At 37.9% G+C, this 17,515-nt stretch overlaps 1 protein-coding gene across 5 annotated transcripts in view; it reads left to right on the top strand.

The window, feature by feature from the left end:
• osbpl6 (oxysterol binding protein-like 6) overlaps nucleotides 1-17,515 on the top strand; it is a 50,929-nt gene that overhangs the window by 26,470 nt on the left and 6,944 nt on the right. The window contains exons 3-18 of one of the 5 annotated variants that reach the window (XM_026912554.3): nucleotides 71-193; nucleotides 2,053-2,106; nucleotides 2,214-2,327; nucleotides 2,456-2,626; nucleotides 3,483-3,621; nucleotides 5,118-5,221; nucleotides 6,756-6,848; nucleotides 8,872-9,040; nucleotides 9,237-9,367; nucleotides 9,983-10,090; nucleotides 10,330-10,467; nucleotides 11,535-11,622; nucleotides 13,043-13,296; nucleotides 15,056-15,193; nucleotides 16,827-16,890; nucleotides 17,381-17,459. In XM_026912554.3, the coding sequence (XP_026768355.1) occupies nucleotides 71-193; nucleotides 2,053-2,106; nucleotides 2,214-2,327; nucleotides 2,456-2,626; nucleotides 3,483-3,621; nucleotides 5,118-5,221; nucleotides 6,756-6,848; nucleotides 8,872-9,040; nucleotides 9,237-9,367; nucleotides 9,983-10,090; nucleotides 10,330-10,467; nucleotides 11,535-11,622; nucleotides 13,043-13,296; nucleotides 15,056-15,193; nucleotides 16,827-16,890; nucleotides 17,381-17,459 (1,967 nt within the window). The remainder of the gene's footprint in view (nucleotides 1-70; nucleotides 194-2,052; nucleotides 2,107-2,213; nucleotides 2,328-2,455; nucleotides 2,627-3,482; nucleotides 3,622-5,117; nucleotides 5,222-6,755; nucleotides 6,849-8,871; nucleotides 9,041-9,236; nucleotides 9,368-9,982; nucleotides 10,091-10,329; nucleotides 10,468-11,534; nucleotides 11,623-13,042; nucleotides 13,297-15,055; nucleotides 15,194-16,826; nucleotides 16,891-17,380; nucleotides 17,460-17,515) is intronic. The other 4 variants (XM_026912555.3, XM_034304511.2, XM_026912556.3 and 1 more) reach the window with 4 other exon arrangements.

Genomic DNA, 17,515 nt, shown 5'->3' on the forward strand with positions numbered 1-17,515 from the left:
TCATGGATTATAATTTTAATATGAATTTCATATTTGCATTTACTTAGTGTGTATCCTTTGCCTTGTTTAGGAGGCAGACAGCTGGGAGATCATCGAGGGGTTGAAGATTGGCCAGACGAACGTCCAGAGACCTGATAAACATGAGGGTTTTATGCTGAAGAAGAGGAAATGGCCATTGAAGGGCTGGCACAAGGTCAGAGAGGATTTCATTCATATTGTATTCATCCATTTTCTCATTTCACAAATTTGTATGTGTTGTTGGAAACTTTTTCAGTGAAGACCAGGAGACTTGATGACTGCAGCGACCGACCAGTGCGTTCTCAATAAAGAATCCTGCTGAAGAGGATCCAAGTCTCCTGGTCTTCACTGACAAAGTTTCCAACAGTGTATAAGTCAACCTTTGAAGAAACACATCATCTGTGCAACAATTTCTGTTTTCTGTATAGGCTTAAAGACCAGTAAGTGGTAGTTTGGTGTTTTACACTGTCAGTCACGTATTAGTAGTTTTGGGATGGTCTCCTTACGGCTCACAACAGACCCAGAAAAAATATGCTATGTTAGAGAAGAGTGTTATCCTAGTTCACAGAGAGTACTTTGCTTACTCACCACAATATAAGGTTACACAGAGTGCTGCAAAATCCTTATCAAACCTCAGAAATCTTTGTGAGCTGCATTCAGAGCTTACTTGAGTTCACATTGGTGAGAAGTTAATACCAAAACTCTGCACTGTGGTATTCAGATAACAGAATGTGAACCTTGCAAAGGTTGAATGCAATCTGAGAGCAATATTAAATATATAAATATGACATTATGAAGTAAATAATAATTGCATGAATTGCCCACACTTTTGCTACAAATCCCACAATGTTTTCACCCCTCTCTAAGCTTCACAAAGATTGAGTTAGGACTCAGTTTACTAAACATGATGAAAATGTGATTACGTCACACAGTGAATGCTTCCTTCATGCAGCTGGATAGTTATGTGCAATAGCCAAACAGACATATGCTTAATCATTTCAGTTCTTAATCATAACTGATAACATAAATGTCAGATTGGCCATAATGAGCAAATGGCGATCAGTCATGTGAAGAGCGCTGATGAGGCTCATGTTTAAATGCCAGAAGTGACTTTCCCATTGTATACTGTATAAAATTATTATCATTATTGTTGTGCTCATAATTAGTAGGCAGGGTGTGTGCTTGATACAGCTTGCTACAGCTCAAGATATTACGATAGGTTAAGCTAATTCCAACCAAGATAATATATGCCTATATAGATATTGAGTACTCCTAAAATAGTTCAGAATGTAAATATGATTTATATGACCTATAAATATTATTTACCCTTTTTAAAATAAAATAGAATAAATTAGATTTTATAAAATATGGAATGACTGCTGGATGGGCGGGACTACTGAACAGGCTGTTGATCTGTTGGCTTTGAATAAAGGTTGGTGTAGAGATAGACATAGATACATTTCTGGTCATATTTATAATTTATATTATATACTATCATCTTATATATTATCTATTAAATTAAAGGTAAAAAAAAGTGGAGTCACAAAGAAATCTTTAAATGCAATTTTCTCCTTTTGAGGATAACCAGACTTTAAAATATATAGCATTACTTATGATTGTGATATGTGCAAAATAAAAACATATTTTAGATATTAAGAAAATTTCAACATTTTGCCATGTGAAGGGTTTTCCCAGGCCATCAAACATTTATTTATGCATTTGTTGTGCACTTAAGTGACTGACTAAAGTCATCAACTCTGAATATGTCCCATATCTTTACCAACAATAAGAAAGGTCTCACAGTTCATTGGAACAGTGTTATGTACAGAGATAGTGTGCCCTATTCAGAATAACCAACCTAAAATGCAGATTAAGTACAATTTCTGCTGTGTGTAATGCAGAAAGTACAGAATACGGCACATTTGGAACTCTGGCCATTCCTTAATATTTTGTTATTGTTTTAGTTCCACTCTGTTTGCAGTCTTCTATAATCTGCAACATCAAGCTTGTTTGCTTTGCTGTTTTTAAATGCAGAGATTCTTTGTTCTGGATAATGGGATCTTGAAGTACTCCAAATCCCCTATAGATGTAAGTACAATGACAAATGAAAGTTAACAGTTAAAAATGCATGTTGTGTTGGTTCACCTAAAGTATTTTTCTCAGACTATAAGGCTGACTCTCTATGTCTGTGTCAGATTCAGAAAGGAAAGCTGCATGGTAGTATAGATGTCGGCCTGTCTGTCATGTCCATAAAGAAAAGAGCCCGACGCATAGACCTGGATACAGAGGAGCACATTTACCATCTCAAGGTGAGAGACTGAGAGGGAGAAGATAATATGCATGTTTGCGCGTTTGCAGTAAACAAATGAGCAGCAATCCAGACAGACAGATGCTGGAGACATGTGTTGTCTCGTCACTGTCCTCTGTGTGTGTATAGGTGAAGTCTCCGGATGTGTTTGATGCCTGGGTGTGTAAGCTGCGTCACCATCGTCTGTACAGACAGAATGAGATTGTGCGTTCTCCTCGTGATGCCAGCTTACGCACCTTCCCTCCTCCTGCCAGCATAGACTCACCTCAGACAACCCCCGCTTCTGCTCACGAACCGAAGGTGAAACCTCTCATACATACTCTCTAAATAAGTATATGTGTAGTTAGACACATAAACTGTCCTCCAGCAATGGTCTTTGTGACACACTCTATATAACTCAGTAATGACTCATCAAAACACACCAGCTCTACATTTTTCCTGTACTGCCTGTACTCTCACTGAGGAGATACAACAAGAACAGGCAGCTATTGTCCCATAGATGAGTTCAGTAATAGAAACTTTGTTTTTCTCACATTCTTGACTGACACTGCAATTAGGTGTGTTTTTTTTTTTACCATATATATATATATATATATATATATATATATATATATATATATATATATATGTATATATGTATGTATGTATGTATGGTAAAAAAAAAACCACACCTAATTGCAGTGTCAGTCAAATATGAGTCAGTCAGATATGAGTCATATATAAGAAACTGCTAAAGATGGTAAAAGTAATAATGGTAATGATAATGGTAAAGTCACTATACCTTTAATTTTATTTAGAAACATTTAATGATCTATCTATATACATGGGACATGCCAAGAAAGTCTCTGTTTTGAATGGAAAATATTCCACCATGCTGCACAATTTCCAGACAAATGTCAAACTTTATAAATAGCATCAGCAGTACAAGAGGGGTTAACTGTTTAATCAGTAAGGTATGGCACAGTTATCATACTGCAAGAACTTGTAATTGGATAAAAGCACTAAATTGGGAGCCTCTCTGCATGATTCTTTCTGCCAACCTCTACTTGTCCATTTTTCAAATCACTCAAGATAAGAGCATGGGCTAAATGAATTATTGCATGTGTGTGTTTGTGCATGTTTGTGTGTGTGTGTGTCCATGTCCATGTCCTCTCAGCAGCAGGTAAAGCCCAGCTCTCTGCCCTGGCAGCCATCTGTGCCCTGCACCACCAGCCTGCCACCGTCCTACAGCAATGGTCAGAGCAAAGTGGCAGCGTGGCTACAGGAGTCAGAGGAGATGGACAAGTGTGCCGAGGGTAACACATACACACGCACTCACTCTCTCTGTCTCAATCGTCTGCATTTCTCTTCCCTCTAGCCATGTAAGGATTTGTGTGTATCAGTTAATGATGCTGAAGTGTTCCTCTTCCTCAGGCAAAGAGAATAAGAGGCATTGTTGCAATTAGTATCATTTTTAATAGGATTAAACCGTCCTTTATTCACTTGAAGCTGCTCTCATTCAGAGTGGACTTAATGGGTGCATAGTGAGCTGCAGGATTGGGTGCTTAGTCGGAAGTCGGAAGCAACTTTCTGGGTGTAAATTTAAGACTGTTCTTTTGTACCATCTGGGCAACTAATTTTTACTAACACCGGTGAATTCTAGCTTCTGTGATTTGCTAGTTCATTTGAGTGGTGCATCTAATTTGTTATATTTACACATTTTACAAGCTTTTAGATGAATTTAGAAGAAACTACTATAAACAGATACCTGATATGTCTTTTCTTTCCTTGCGCTAAGGTTTATTTTCCATTTTTATCTGTGTTTACTTGCAAGCAACCACGGTAGTTTAACGTACAGTATATTCAGCATTATTAATCATGGTATATGACTAAAGCTGGCACAGTACCACATTTTCTTTACTCAAACTCTCTACTTCTCTGCAGGGAGATAGACATACTTAGCCATACTTATTCACCGACTTACACAAATCCAAATCCATAGCTTATTTCATTTAAATAAACTCATCCATAGACAGACAGACACATAGACAGACAGACAGATATACAGAAATAGGAACTAATTTTTATGTAATGATTATTCAATAAAATCATATGTAAACAAAACATACAAAGCAAAAACCTAAAAGTAGCATGTAAATAAATCATTCTTGAATAAACATAAGATGAAAATAGATAGATTATATATTTAGCTTGTCAGCTTGTTGATTTATTCGATCCAGATTATTTCCCTCATTTCCTCCCAATTTTTTGTTTTTAAATATATATTTTTATTATTTATTTATTGATTTATTGATTGATTACTAATTCCCACCCACTAGCTAGCCAGCATCACAGAGCAGTGTAACACACTCGGAGGAAAGCTCTAATTGTTCTGCATACATGAGCTCACAGATGTCCACAGCTGGATATTGCCACTCTGATTGACAGGGGAGAGACAGTAATAATAGTTTTTAATTCACATGGTTTTATAATTTTGGCTGTTAGAAAAGTCTAATCTGCTTTTTTGTGTTCCACTGCTAGTAGCATGAATTAATTTGATCGTGGATTAGCCAGTAGTAGTATAGGAATATGCAGAACAGCTGCCGATTTTGCTTAATAACACAGTCTGCTTAGCAACTGGGACTGTCATGCAGCTACAGCAGGTCTTAGTTAAGTCCAGGTGTAATGTGTTTGTGCAATAGGTATAAATTGGTCTTAGCTAGGATGCATTTAGCAGTTATGAAAACATTAGTTATGACTTGGTCTAAGGACCAAAGCAAACAATAAAACAGTGTGTTGGTGTGTGTTTCAGAGCTTGCCCACTGTCAGTCCAGTTTGATGGAGCTGAGTCGGTTGCTGCAAAGTTTGGAGATCTTACAGAGAACACAGTCAGCACCGAGCTTCACAGATATGCAGGTACTGCATATGCATACACAGAATGCACATAAACACACACACGCACACACACACACACACAGACACACACACACACACACACACAGAGCTAAAATGTATTGCAGGTTTGGCAGTCAGTGCAACAGATTTTTTTTATTATTATTATTATTTTTTATTTTTTTTGACATTTCCAGATGAAAATGCAGGTGTGTGCATCTGAATGTGTGTGTGTATGTGTGAGTTCTTTTGAGAACACCACTTAACCGTGTGCCTGATGCCATTATTTAAAGTCCAGAAATTTCACAATTATGTAATCACTAGTCTGTATAGTAACTCACCGAATTCATTACAGCCCATTAAAATGCAATTTAATTTAGCCCTCCATATCATGTCTTCCATGCCTCATAGCATATCATACATCTGTAAATCAGTCTCATCCGTTCATATACATTCAGAGCCTCTCCATGTTTCATCATAAACACACCTCTCATCTCATTGACTGCCTTATTTTTTCTGATTTATAATGACATGCTGTATTATACTGTATGTAACAATGGAAATGTTTTATAACTGCATTTTAAAGTGATACTGTATTATGTTTGGTGACAGACTTTATAGTAAATCATTATTATAAAACAGGTACTTTTCCTTCCTTTCCTGCATTCATTCTAACAAGTGACAAGTGACCTAGTGTGTAGGGACTGCTATTATACTATTACTGTTATTATTGTGTTACTTGTAGGTGTGCATGATAAATGGTAGTAGCCAAATTGTAAACAGACTACTGAATAATCTTGCGTACAGTATCACTGTGTTACTTTTGTTTAAAATATGTTTTAATATTATAATAACCTAGGAACAGATGACAGATACATTTTTCTTTAATGATTGCATGTCAAACACACTTAAATGAGAATTCAGTACAGACAATTGGACCAGAAAAAACTCACACTGTAGGACTGGTCTGAGAAATTTATTTCAGCCATTCATTTGGATTGATTGCTTTACCACATGATTGCTAATTTATATAACATCACTTGCTGCCTTGCTTTTTGCTGTTGCTGGAATTGCAGCTCTATGCCTCAAATTCAGCTGTTGCTTTGTCGCTTGCTAATGTGGATGCAGGGTTCCTGTTTTCCTTCTGTTTTACTTACTACACAGCTCCAGCAGAAAACAAGCACACAAAGAGCAGAGAGGGACGAGTTTGTTGCATCGTTGCAACAAACATCCTTAAAGAGTGCTGCATAAAAATGTGTTGGATTTTTTTTTCTTATTAATTTTGTATCGTTTTATAACTTTCAGCTGCAGCACAATACAGTATCATTTTAAAGCCTGACCCACACAGTTTCATTATAATGAATGCCTTAATCTAGACTTGTATGTAAAATATGCACTTTATTTGGTCATTTGCATGCCATTATATCTAGCAGCTGTTACATCTAATAAAAATCCCATTTGCTTTTTAGTTCTTAAGATGCTACATTTATGTGCTATTAACTCACTCCCATCTGTGTGTTTGTGTGCGTGCGTGGTTGTATGCATGTGTGTAACTTAGAGTAATTGTGTAGATTTATCAAAGAAAGACAAGCGAGTCAGCAGAAGATGGAGAACAAAAAGTGTCAGCAAAGATACAAAAGTGCAACTGCAGGTACATCGTCTCTCTTGCTCTAATTCCCAATGAATTACTTGGTTTGCTGTGTGTTTTCTCTTTTCTTTTGAAAACTGTTTAGCTGTTTTTCACCTCGTGAGTCACTTACAATTGGCAGAGTTGTAATCACAGCTTCGCAATAGGTGATAACCTTCATTACTGCTTTAGTCACCTTATGCCGTGACATACCCACTCCCCTTCTCTCACCCACACTCAAGCAGAGAGAGGATCAACATGGAATAATAATTACATGGTTTTGCATTCTCAGTCAGTGCAACTACCAAAACCTTCTGAACTGTTTTCACTCCACACTGAGATGAAAAAGGCAGATTCACTGCTGGACTGCAGCAGTGGACTCATGACTCATTTATGTGACACGATGACTGTCATGTTCATGTTGTTTTAACACAGTGGATTTCCACACATCACTGCTGCCAGAGCATCACAATCTGAGATTTTACTGTTAGTCCACGTAATATAAAATATGTCAATATGTAAATATGTAGCCTGTTTCACTAAGTTAACTGCTATATGCAGTCTAATGTATCTTTCTAATTAAAAACAATATGAATCATGAGTGATCTTAAAAATTCATTCTTCGTCTGGGGTAAAGTGGATCCTGAAGCTCAACACAGACAGTAACCCAAGCTCAGGTTCAAATTAGGGACCCTAGAGCTGTGAGGTTATAATAATACCCTGTCTTAAAAGTTACAGTCAATTGGTGGAATTGCCAAATGGTAACAGTAACAATGCTGAATAATACAGTAAACGTTATAGTATGTAAAAGGTTTTTAGTTATTATATTATTAGTTAGTCAGGTGTTCAGTTTGATCATGTACGTAGGTAGGATGGTGGTACTTGCAGCTCTCCAGATCTGAGTGCACATCTGTTTACTTACTGTACTTACACAGTATAAGGTTCATATTATTATCAAATGCTAATGAGGTCAATAGATGGTTATTGTTCTAAAGCAGGGATATTCAGATATAATTTGTGAAATTAATCACTTGTTTACATAAGGTTGGCTAAGCAACTAACGTGACTGAATGGCGACAACAGTTACTTTTAATGTTTAACCATTAAGGATTGTGGCTTTAAATAAGACAATTTGAAGTGATTTTGTTTAATAGTGGGGCTTCATGGGGCCATTTTTGACTAGCATCACAGAATCTGTGCAGAAGAGACATATGTTTTCTTTTTGATGTGGGGAGAATAAATGCATACTTTTTTGTCCATTCATCTTTTCAACTTTTTCTTTTTTTAAGCACGCCATGTTGTCAGTTTGCTGATCATACCAGGGAGGGTAAATAAAATGAAAACTCACCCTTTTCTCAGCTAATGTCTCTAGATCTATAGCTTGTATCTGGACCAATGAGCTGCCTTCATCTAAATAATTTACTTAAATGCATGTGATTAGATAAAGCTGAGGATCTACTAAAGAGAGGATCTGCTACAGATGCTGCAATGGTTTGTGTTTAGAAAACTAGAGGTGCTGAACTATAGATTTTTTTTCCACATTGTTTGGTTCTTCTACAGTATTTTTTTCAAGCACTTATTTTGGTTTACTGAATTACTTTGCTGGGTCCTCATCTGGACTGCAGTCTGCTAGATGTTGTTCTAAAAAAAAAAAAAAAAAGGCAAGGTCTTATTTCAACTGAATTACATCACTTACTTAATTTTACACTGCACTCAAGTCTTTACCAGATACAACTGTACCTTATTTAGACTATAGAGTATGATGCATAATGCAGGCCTGTGTGAATTTTACGCAAGTCCACATGTACTAGAGTGAGGAGTCTGTCTCAGTGTGTGTAAGACTGTTAACCTGTACTTTATTTAAGTGTTCAGTGTGGCTATAGAAAAAGTCTAAATACATCACAAGCATATGGATTTGAGGTTTTCTACCCCTGGTTTAGAATGAAGCTTTTGTCTTGCTTGATTCTGGGATTTTTCTGTTCCCTTGTATCCAGGAAAGAATGCATGGCTTGCTTTCTCTTAATGTGTGTGGTTTTGTGTTTTGCAGGTACCTCTGAGCACAAGTATGTCACCAATGCGTCTTCATGCCTCAAACCCGAATCTATGCGCAGAGCTAGTTGATTACCAAACCCCAGTCACCCGCCTGACTGATGGCATTGAGTGTGCCAGTGATTACATCAAACTGCAGGAGGACTTCTGCATCATTGCTCAGAAAGGTAGCATTCACTGAAAGTCCCCAAACATTAGTAGCTCACATTTGTGGGCCTCTCATTTAGGGTTACAGAAGCCATACAGTTTTTTCACTATTAGGTTATATTTTTCGGAAAGTGACGAATCACTATATGAACGTGACATAAATTATGAAAGAGAATATTGCCTTTGTAAATGAATGACTGTTTGTGTGTGCTGTAGTGCACTCACTGCTGAAGTCTGCCTTCAACACTGTTGCCATTGAGAAGGAGAAGATCAAGCAGGTGCTGTCAGAGCAGGAGCTGTCGAGCCAATCAGCTCAGATCATGACCCTAAGACACTCTCTATCACAGGTCAATACTGATTTCCTCATACTAATTATATGAATATTGTCTCTAACGCAGCCATGCACCTCAAAATGGGTTAATAAGACTGGAAGTGAGGTTTTACAGTCTGATTATATAAAATAAAATGAACCTGGCATGGATTTCCTTTGTAATTACTTTGGTTTGATAACAGGTTATGACCATAATTGGAAAAAAGGATTAGGTTTTCTTGGACTCATTTGAATGGAATAAAATTCAGTTGGGATTCTGTCTTTGTATCTAAGCAGGCCAACATACAGTACATGAAATTTCCAAACAACCGGTCCACTTTAACATTCTATATATTCAAAATTTACTTGATTTTTTTTTTCCTTTGAGACAGCTAAAAGCTAAAATTATTTTGCTGTTTGTTTAAAGATTGTTGTAGATTGGTGTCAGAGGATTATGCCTGGATGCTGACCTGATATGGATTTTAGCAGAAGATGATTATTTTTTTTTTTGGAGAGAAAAGGCTTAGAAAGGCCACAGATACATCAAAACATTGCAACTGTATAACCCTCCAAATGTGTTTTGTTTAAGCCTGGGGATCATCACATAAGAATTTTTTAATTTGTGGTTGGTTTACTCTATGGTAATGTTTAGGCCCTGTCCCAGAACGCAGAGCTGAAGACTCGACTGAATCGCATCCACTCAGAGTCTGTGCTGTCAGAGCAGGTGGTCAGTGTTAACATCATCAGCAGTCCTGAAGAGGTACAAACTCCCCACGCTCACCTCATCACCATAAACTTCAGTTCACTGAACATTAGCCTGAACCTTAATTAAGCTTCAGATTAAATCATGTTAACTCAGTTTTACTTTGCATGAATCTCATATTTCACTTCTGATTGGAAATTTAGTTGGTAATAATTTTAGACCAATTCCGCAAATCTTCAAGCTAAAGATCATGGGATCCTCTGTGAATATGTATCATGTGAATTTGTATCTAATAGGCAAGTGAACAGCTCCATGTTGGGATACCTCTCACTCAGCAGGCCTCCAATGAGAGCAGACTCTCCATGTCAGAATCCGTCTCTGAGTTCTTTGACGCTCAGGAAGTGCTGCTTTCAGCCAGCTCATCTGAGAACGAGGTAAGAGGGGATGGGGTGGAGTATGTGAATCGATGAGTTGGAGGAGGTGAGAGTGAGAGAATTGGTTGGAAAATGTAAGAGGACAGGTTGTTTAAGAATAGATGAAAAGGATAGAATCAGATGAAAAGATTGGTTAGACGCCTAACAGAGGATGGATTGTATAATGGATTGGTTGAGATGAGAGGATTGGTTGGTTGAGACAAGATAGATACAGGAGGGCAATAGGTTAGGTTGGATAACTTGAGAATGTCCTGGATGAGGAGAAATTTTTCTACAGTAAAGTTTAGAGAGTGAGTTGGTTGACGTAAGAGGATGTGTTGGGTATGGTAAGGGTGGGAGGTTGGTTGAATGAGGGGAGATGATAGGGTGGACAAGGTGAGAGAATGGGTTCTTAGAAACTAATGTGTAACATAACATACTGCATATGCTGTGATTCCTTATTTAAACTGTTACCAAGTAGGTGTCCATGAGTATGTAGTAAAAATGATGATGCAAAAATGGTGATTTAAGACTTTGTGACGTGTAGAGGTAATTAGCCCTTTGTGAGGACAAATTAATACATGTCCACTCAATAATACAGTAGTGTCAAATTACCCAGTCCTCACAAAATAAACTCAACTTTTGTTTTTTTTTAAGCTAAAATAACCAAACTATTTCCTTTTTGATTACTGAGGATAACATTAGGGTTAAGTTCAGGTATAGAAATAAGCATTATGTTAGCTGGAAGGTCCTCACAAAGATAGTAAAACCAACATGAGTGTGTGTGTGTGTGTGTCTGTGAGAGAGAATTGCAGTAGAGGAGTAATGCGTAGTGCTTTTTAAGTGCTCTGGTTCTATTGATTAGGTCACTATCAGGAGCATAAAAATGCTGCATTGGGCTACTCAGTACTGCAGAGTGCCTGTACAACAGAGCTGGGACATGCGCATACACACACACACACTGCAAAAGCTCAATTAGTCAGCACTGGAGAGAGAATGAATCAGTATGCAGTATTCAGTTCAAAATGGTAACTGAATAACTTAAACCAGTCCCTCAACCCTCTCCTTCTCTTTTTTCCTTCCCGCAGGGCTCTGATGATGAGTCTTACGTCAGTGATGTGAGTGATAACATTTCAGAGGACAATGCCAGCGTTACAGATAATGTTTCCCGACAAAGTAAGCTCTACCCCTGCCTTGTCTGTCTTTTTTTCCCCCTCCCTGTCTCTTATCCTTGACCCAAACCACTCGTGTCCATTAGAGAAAGTAGCTAATATGATCTAAGGGCAGTCTTTTGTGCTGCCTTCTAGCACATACCCAGACATGTATATATAAATAGATAGTCTTTCTCAGTATCTCGCTTAACTTTGTTTATTCAGTTTGAGAAGCTTAGTTTTGCTCCAGCTTACAGGTTACTCAGTGAATGCTGTGATATTGGCTGTGAGCAATGTTGCTATGTTATAAAGCTAATCCAATCTAGAAACACAGCCTCACTGATTAATCATTTATCACTTCACAATTATAATCAAATTGTGTACTTGTTATTAGACCAGTCTAGAGGTCCTCCAATCAAGCAGCATAAAATGGGGTTCCTCCTACTCTCTAATAATTTATATTCATTTTTAATTGAAAGATGTTTTGCTGGAGGTGTATTATGGAATTTTCCTCAACTTGTGGAAATTCAGCTTGGCTGAAAATAATGGGAAAACTGATATTGTAATATATGGCACATGCTTCAGTCCTACTGTTCCTCAGGCATGACAGAATAATCTCTGCCTCGCTGGAAGATAAAGTATTTTATGATTAAATCTGGGTTCTCATGGAGAAATTGTGAATCCACTCTAAGGCTCTAGTGCCATGCAATATAAAATATCTGTTTGGCTGAGAAAGATCAGAGCCTGTAGGGGGAAAAGTCCCAAACCCTTGGCTTTGGGGTGTAACGTCATCTCTCCTACTGTATCATTCATTACCTCCAATAATCGCTCTGTTAGTAAAGAAAACAAATTTACTGAGAATTGTATCACTGCTGTTGGAGCAGCACAGCGGCTGTCCAGCTGAATATTATGAAATCAAAATATAAAGGTGTTAATGTCATCCTATTCTGTAAATTTTGTTTGACATTTGTGGTATTTGTAATATATTCAATAGATATGCATTAAATCATAGACCCCATTTACATCTTGCAAAAAGTATATCTATATCTGTATATCAATGTCTGGATAACATCTGGTATTTATATCTGTTCTTGTTGTTTGTTTTCTGTATGCAGTGTGATCCCAAGCAGGATGCAATTGCATTTGTATGACCAGAGATTATTTTATTTTACTTGCTTTTCCTTTGCCACGGAAAGGGTCGTGTTTCTCAGAGTCATTTACTATGTTTGGATTATGGAATACCTTGAATCTGTTCTATGCTGAGGGCAGGTTGTGTTGTGGGCGCTCTCCTGATCTTGTTGCATTCTGATTACAAGATATTCCTTATTCTTTTGCATCTGTCGTTTAATGCTATGCAATCTTGATCGGACAACTGAAAATGCGTGCTTAGGTGTAAATCAGGCATTAGTCTCATAACCACTACTCTCTGTACTTCATCCCCACAGTTCCGAACGGAGATGTGGCCGGGGGCGTGTTTCGAAATGGAAGGCGTACATGTCTGCCTGCTCCGTCTCCCGACATCTCCAATATTAACCTGTGGAATATCCTGAGGAACAACATCGGTAAAGACCTGTCCAAGGTGGCCATGCCTGTGGAGCTGAATGAGCCTCTTAACACTCTGCAGCATATGTGTGAGGAGCTGGAGTACACCGAGCTGTTGGACAAAGCAGCCGAGACTGATGACCCCTACGAACGCATGGTAAATTCTAGAAAGCATGTTACCATTTTTAAAATACTTATGCAATTTAGAGTACCTTAGCATAGGAAGAAATTTCTCTTGCAACATTAAGCTCAGTATATTCCATGTCTGTAAGACTTCCAGACAGAAAATGTAATTTCACCATAAGCTCATTTTTACCTCTTTAACCTTTTAAATAGGTATTTGCTGAGCTCTGTATTCAGAGTCGGCAATTTAAGTTCAAATGTTAGCTTAATATTTATGCAGGGAAATTTCTCTGTATTCAGACTCAGCTTATGCACGATTATCTGGAATTTCTGGACAACCTCGTTCAGATTATTAAACTTTCCTGTAGTTTATGCCTCCAGAGTTGCCAGATTTTCTTGTGTAGAGCTCTTGTGAAAGGAATTATTCTGTTATGACTAGACCACCCCCTTTGAAAACAAGCATTTTCCTTTAAGACTGAAAAACATCTGGGTATAAAAATGATGACATTTGTATGCACTTGTATGCACAACTTAAACATATGCACTTGTTTGCACAACATCACAACTTAAAGTGACAATGATATACCAAATTGAGGTAATGAAATCAAAATATGCGCATCGTTCTTTTTCATGCTTTCATTATGCTATCTTGAGTTTTAGAATGAATGGATTGTGCCCTTGTTTTGGTTAATTTGCACTCTTCTTTAAAGGAAAAAGGCCCATGGTTTTGGATGAGCTGTAGGCCTAGGTGGTGTTCCTAATTTTATTGTAATAATCAACATGCCATATAAAATTCAGTTCTTGAGATAAATATTGAGTCCAGTTAAGATGGTGTCTCCTCCAATCTCCTCCATGTCCACCAAATAAAAAAAAAGATGGCCTCTGCAGGGACGATTCATCTATATTTAATATTGACCTTGGATGTCATTCTATCATTTTTGTGAATTTACACTGGGTTTTGGTTAAAACAAACTGTCAGACAATGGCTCTCGACTTCATACTGCTCCTCACTCACGCTGGATTGGGTTTAAGTTCCATTTAGAATTGTGCATAACTGAAGGCTGCCCCTGTTTTCGGCAGACTCTGCCCTGTGTGGATGTGTATGTGTAAAATACACTTGCTTAACTCAACTCTGTATGGCCCTGAATGTGTACAAATTACTAGAATAGGTAATGTTCAACAGCAAACTATGCCATAAATACAAATTGTATAGAATCGTTCATCCTAGCATTAAAATAAGGACAAGGAAAAGCTGCATTCTGCACTAGGAAGCTGTAGCAGTGTGGTGAGAGTGAGAGGAGCCTAAATCTCTCCCACATAATCATAGCAGAACAGTGTCACCTATGGAGGAACGAATATTGCCTAGAGCAAGTAAGTACATACTGCTGGTATAAGAAGTGTAGTGTGTGTGTGTGTGTGTGTGTGTGTGGGTGTGTGTGTGTTCAGGGACTAAATGTTCTCTGAAGTATCTTCTGGCCTCATTAATGCTACTCAGCTTCATTTTAGCCTCATTTCAATTTCTATGGCCCTCCAACACTCTAAATTACTTTACATGCTGTGTCCTTTAAGGTGACATTTCACTAAAGGCTTTAGATTCATGTCAGAATTCCACAAGCTTCAGGATCCTTCCCAGAGATCTCCTTATGAATTAGAGCCCATTTGATTTCTTAAGTGGTTTTTTTCCCTTGGACTTTTGTTATAGTCAGTCAGTCAAGCGTGCTTGTCAGCACTAATTTCCTTTAATGATTTGCTTAGCTGTGTCTGGTGTGTATCTCCTCCTAATGTGTGTGTAGGCGCTGGTAGCTGCGTTTGCTGTCTCAGCATACTCCTCCACATACTACCGTGCAGGCAGCAAGCCCTTTAACCCTATACTGGGAGAGACGTACGAATGTATTCGAGAAGACAAGGGCTTCTGCTTCTTCTCTGAACAGGTAAGGGGCGTCTTCAGCTTGTGCTTTTTTACTCCAGTCTCACAGCCTACACAGTTACATGGTCCACATTAACACAGCTGACAAATGTGCAAGCAGTAAATCACAGTGATGTAAAGTAGGTCATTTAGAACCAGTGTCAAATTCACTGAGAGAAATATGCTGTTGTAACAGCTCTACTGTTATTATGCAATGTCTCTCAGTGTGTGTGTTTGTGTGGGTTTGTGAACACACATTTGTGCAAGGCCATAAAAAGCTCCTGTCCTCTGGTAGAGAATCTCCTCTGCATAATTGCAGAGGACCTTTGTCAGCAGACCTGCACCCTCTGATTCTATGTGTAAGTGTGTATTTGAGTATTTGTATGTACACTCACTGTCCATTATTATTATTATTATTATTATTATTAGTAGTAGTAGTAGTAGTAGTATTAGTATTAGTATTAGTATTATTATTAGGTACACCTGCACACTCATTCAGTTATCTAATCAGCCAATCATGTGGCAGCAGCGCAATGCCAAAAACAGAGCAAATACAGGTCAAGAGTTTCATTTAATCTTCACATCAAACAGCAGAATGAAGAAAAAGTGTGATCTCTGTGACTTTAATCGTGACATGGATGTTGGTACCAGAAGGGCTGGTTTGAGTATTTCAGCAACTGCTGATCTCCGGGGAATTTCACACCCAATAGTCTCTAGGGTTTACACAGAATGGTGTGAAAAACAAAAAACATTGTGTGAGTGACAGTTCTGTGGGTGGAAACACCTTGTTGAGAGGTCAGAGGAAAATGGGCAGATTGGTTTGAGCTGCCAGGAAGGATATAGTAACTCAAATAATCACCTTTTACAACCGTGGTGAGCAGAAAAGCATCTCAGCATGCACAAAACATCGATCCTTGAGGTGGATAGGAAAACTCTGATGTGTGTTGAGGTGATCATAACTCTAATTCTAACTATCGATTTACTTTATCTGTTGTAAACCCGCCTTCTTACAGCAGGGACTTCAGGTAATGTCCAGAGCAATAACTCTCAGACTGAATACTGTGAATTGCCCCTCCTGATGACCCATCTTGGAGGTGGAAGTAATTGTTAAAGAATTACAGCCGCTTTGGGGTGGATATTTTTGGGCAACCAGTTTGATATTTTCCCTAGCTGCCTCACCACTGAATGCAGAAGGAGACCAGGAATGATACCGAAAGTACTGAATATCTGATTTAAGGATGTACGACACTGGAATTTTGCCCTCTTTGGTAGAAAACTGCTAGCAGGGCTGAGCAGGGCATGTTAGATTGCAGAATTTTCTTTAATCATAAATCTACTGCATTAGAATCTTTTTTTTAAAATCAGGCTATCAGACTAATGCCCAAAATCAAATTCACCAGAATATTTATTTGGTGTTCTCACACAACTGACAGTTGGAACAGAGTGATTTATACATTGTGAATACATTAGGGTTTTTTTTTATTATTATTATTAAGGACCAGAGTTTTGTTAGACAGCTTTAGTTCTCTCTAACAGATTGAACAAACTATTTTTGGCTTATATAAACTGTTGCATAAGGAGGGGTCATAAAAGACTTTATGCAGAACTCCTGAGTAAATTTCTCCTCTGGCTCATTTGTGTATTTTTTCTGTATTCAGGTGAGCCACCACCCCCCAGTCTCTGCCTGCCACTGTGAGTCCAAAAACTTCACCTTCTGGCAAGGTAAGACTGAATTATTCATTTGCCTGCTTATGCTATTTCTTTTTTTCCTTTTATTCTTTTATTCCATATTCTCCTGTCTCTCTCTGAACGTATCATAACCTGAACATAGAATCAGCCACAGAGTTTCCCAGCTGTGCTCACAGTAAAATTAGTACAGTGCACCTCAGGTTTCAGGTTTCTGTTTGCTTTTCCAAGATCAGCAGAATATAGTTTGTCATACTGGCGCTGGGAAGCAAGGGTGATGAGAGTTTTTTTTCTCCTGAGTATTATGTGTGGGCATGTTTTTATATCTTGGTGGGGACTAAATGTTTTTTTTTTTTTAAACAAAACTGCAGCTGAAATATCCAAGCGGGTTACTGATGTTAAGGTTAGGGTTATAGGATTATGTTTAAGTGTAGGCGTAATAGTAATTAGCTGCATTAATAATTATATCAGTGTAAGATCCTCATAAGGATAATAAGACAAGTGTGTGTTTCTAATAATGCATTAGATGTCAGATGGAAGAATAAGTTCTGGGGGAAGTCTATGGAAATCCTCCCCATTGGCACTGTCAACGTCATGCTTCCCAGGTACAAAAGACCTTTTTTTGTACTTTATAGGTTTATTAAAGTAAACAGTGAAAGTA

This window comes from Pangasianodon hypophthalmus, chromosome 5 (assembly GCF_027358585.1).
Source record: "Pangasianodon hypophthalmus isolate fPanHyp1 chromosome 5, fPanHyp1.pri, whole genome shotgun sequence".
Taxonomy (NCBI): domain Eukaryota; kingdom Metazoa; phylum Chordata; class Actinopteri; order Siluriformes; family Pangasiidae; genus Pangasianodon; species Pangasianodon hypophthalmus.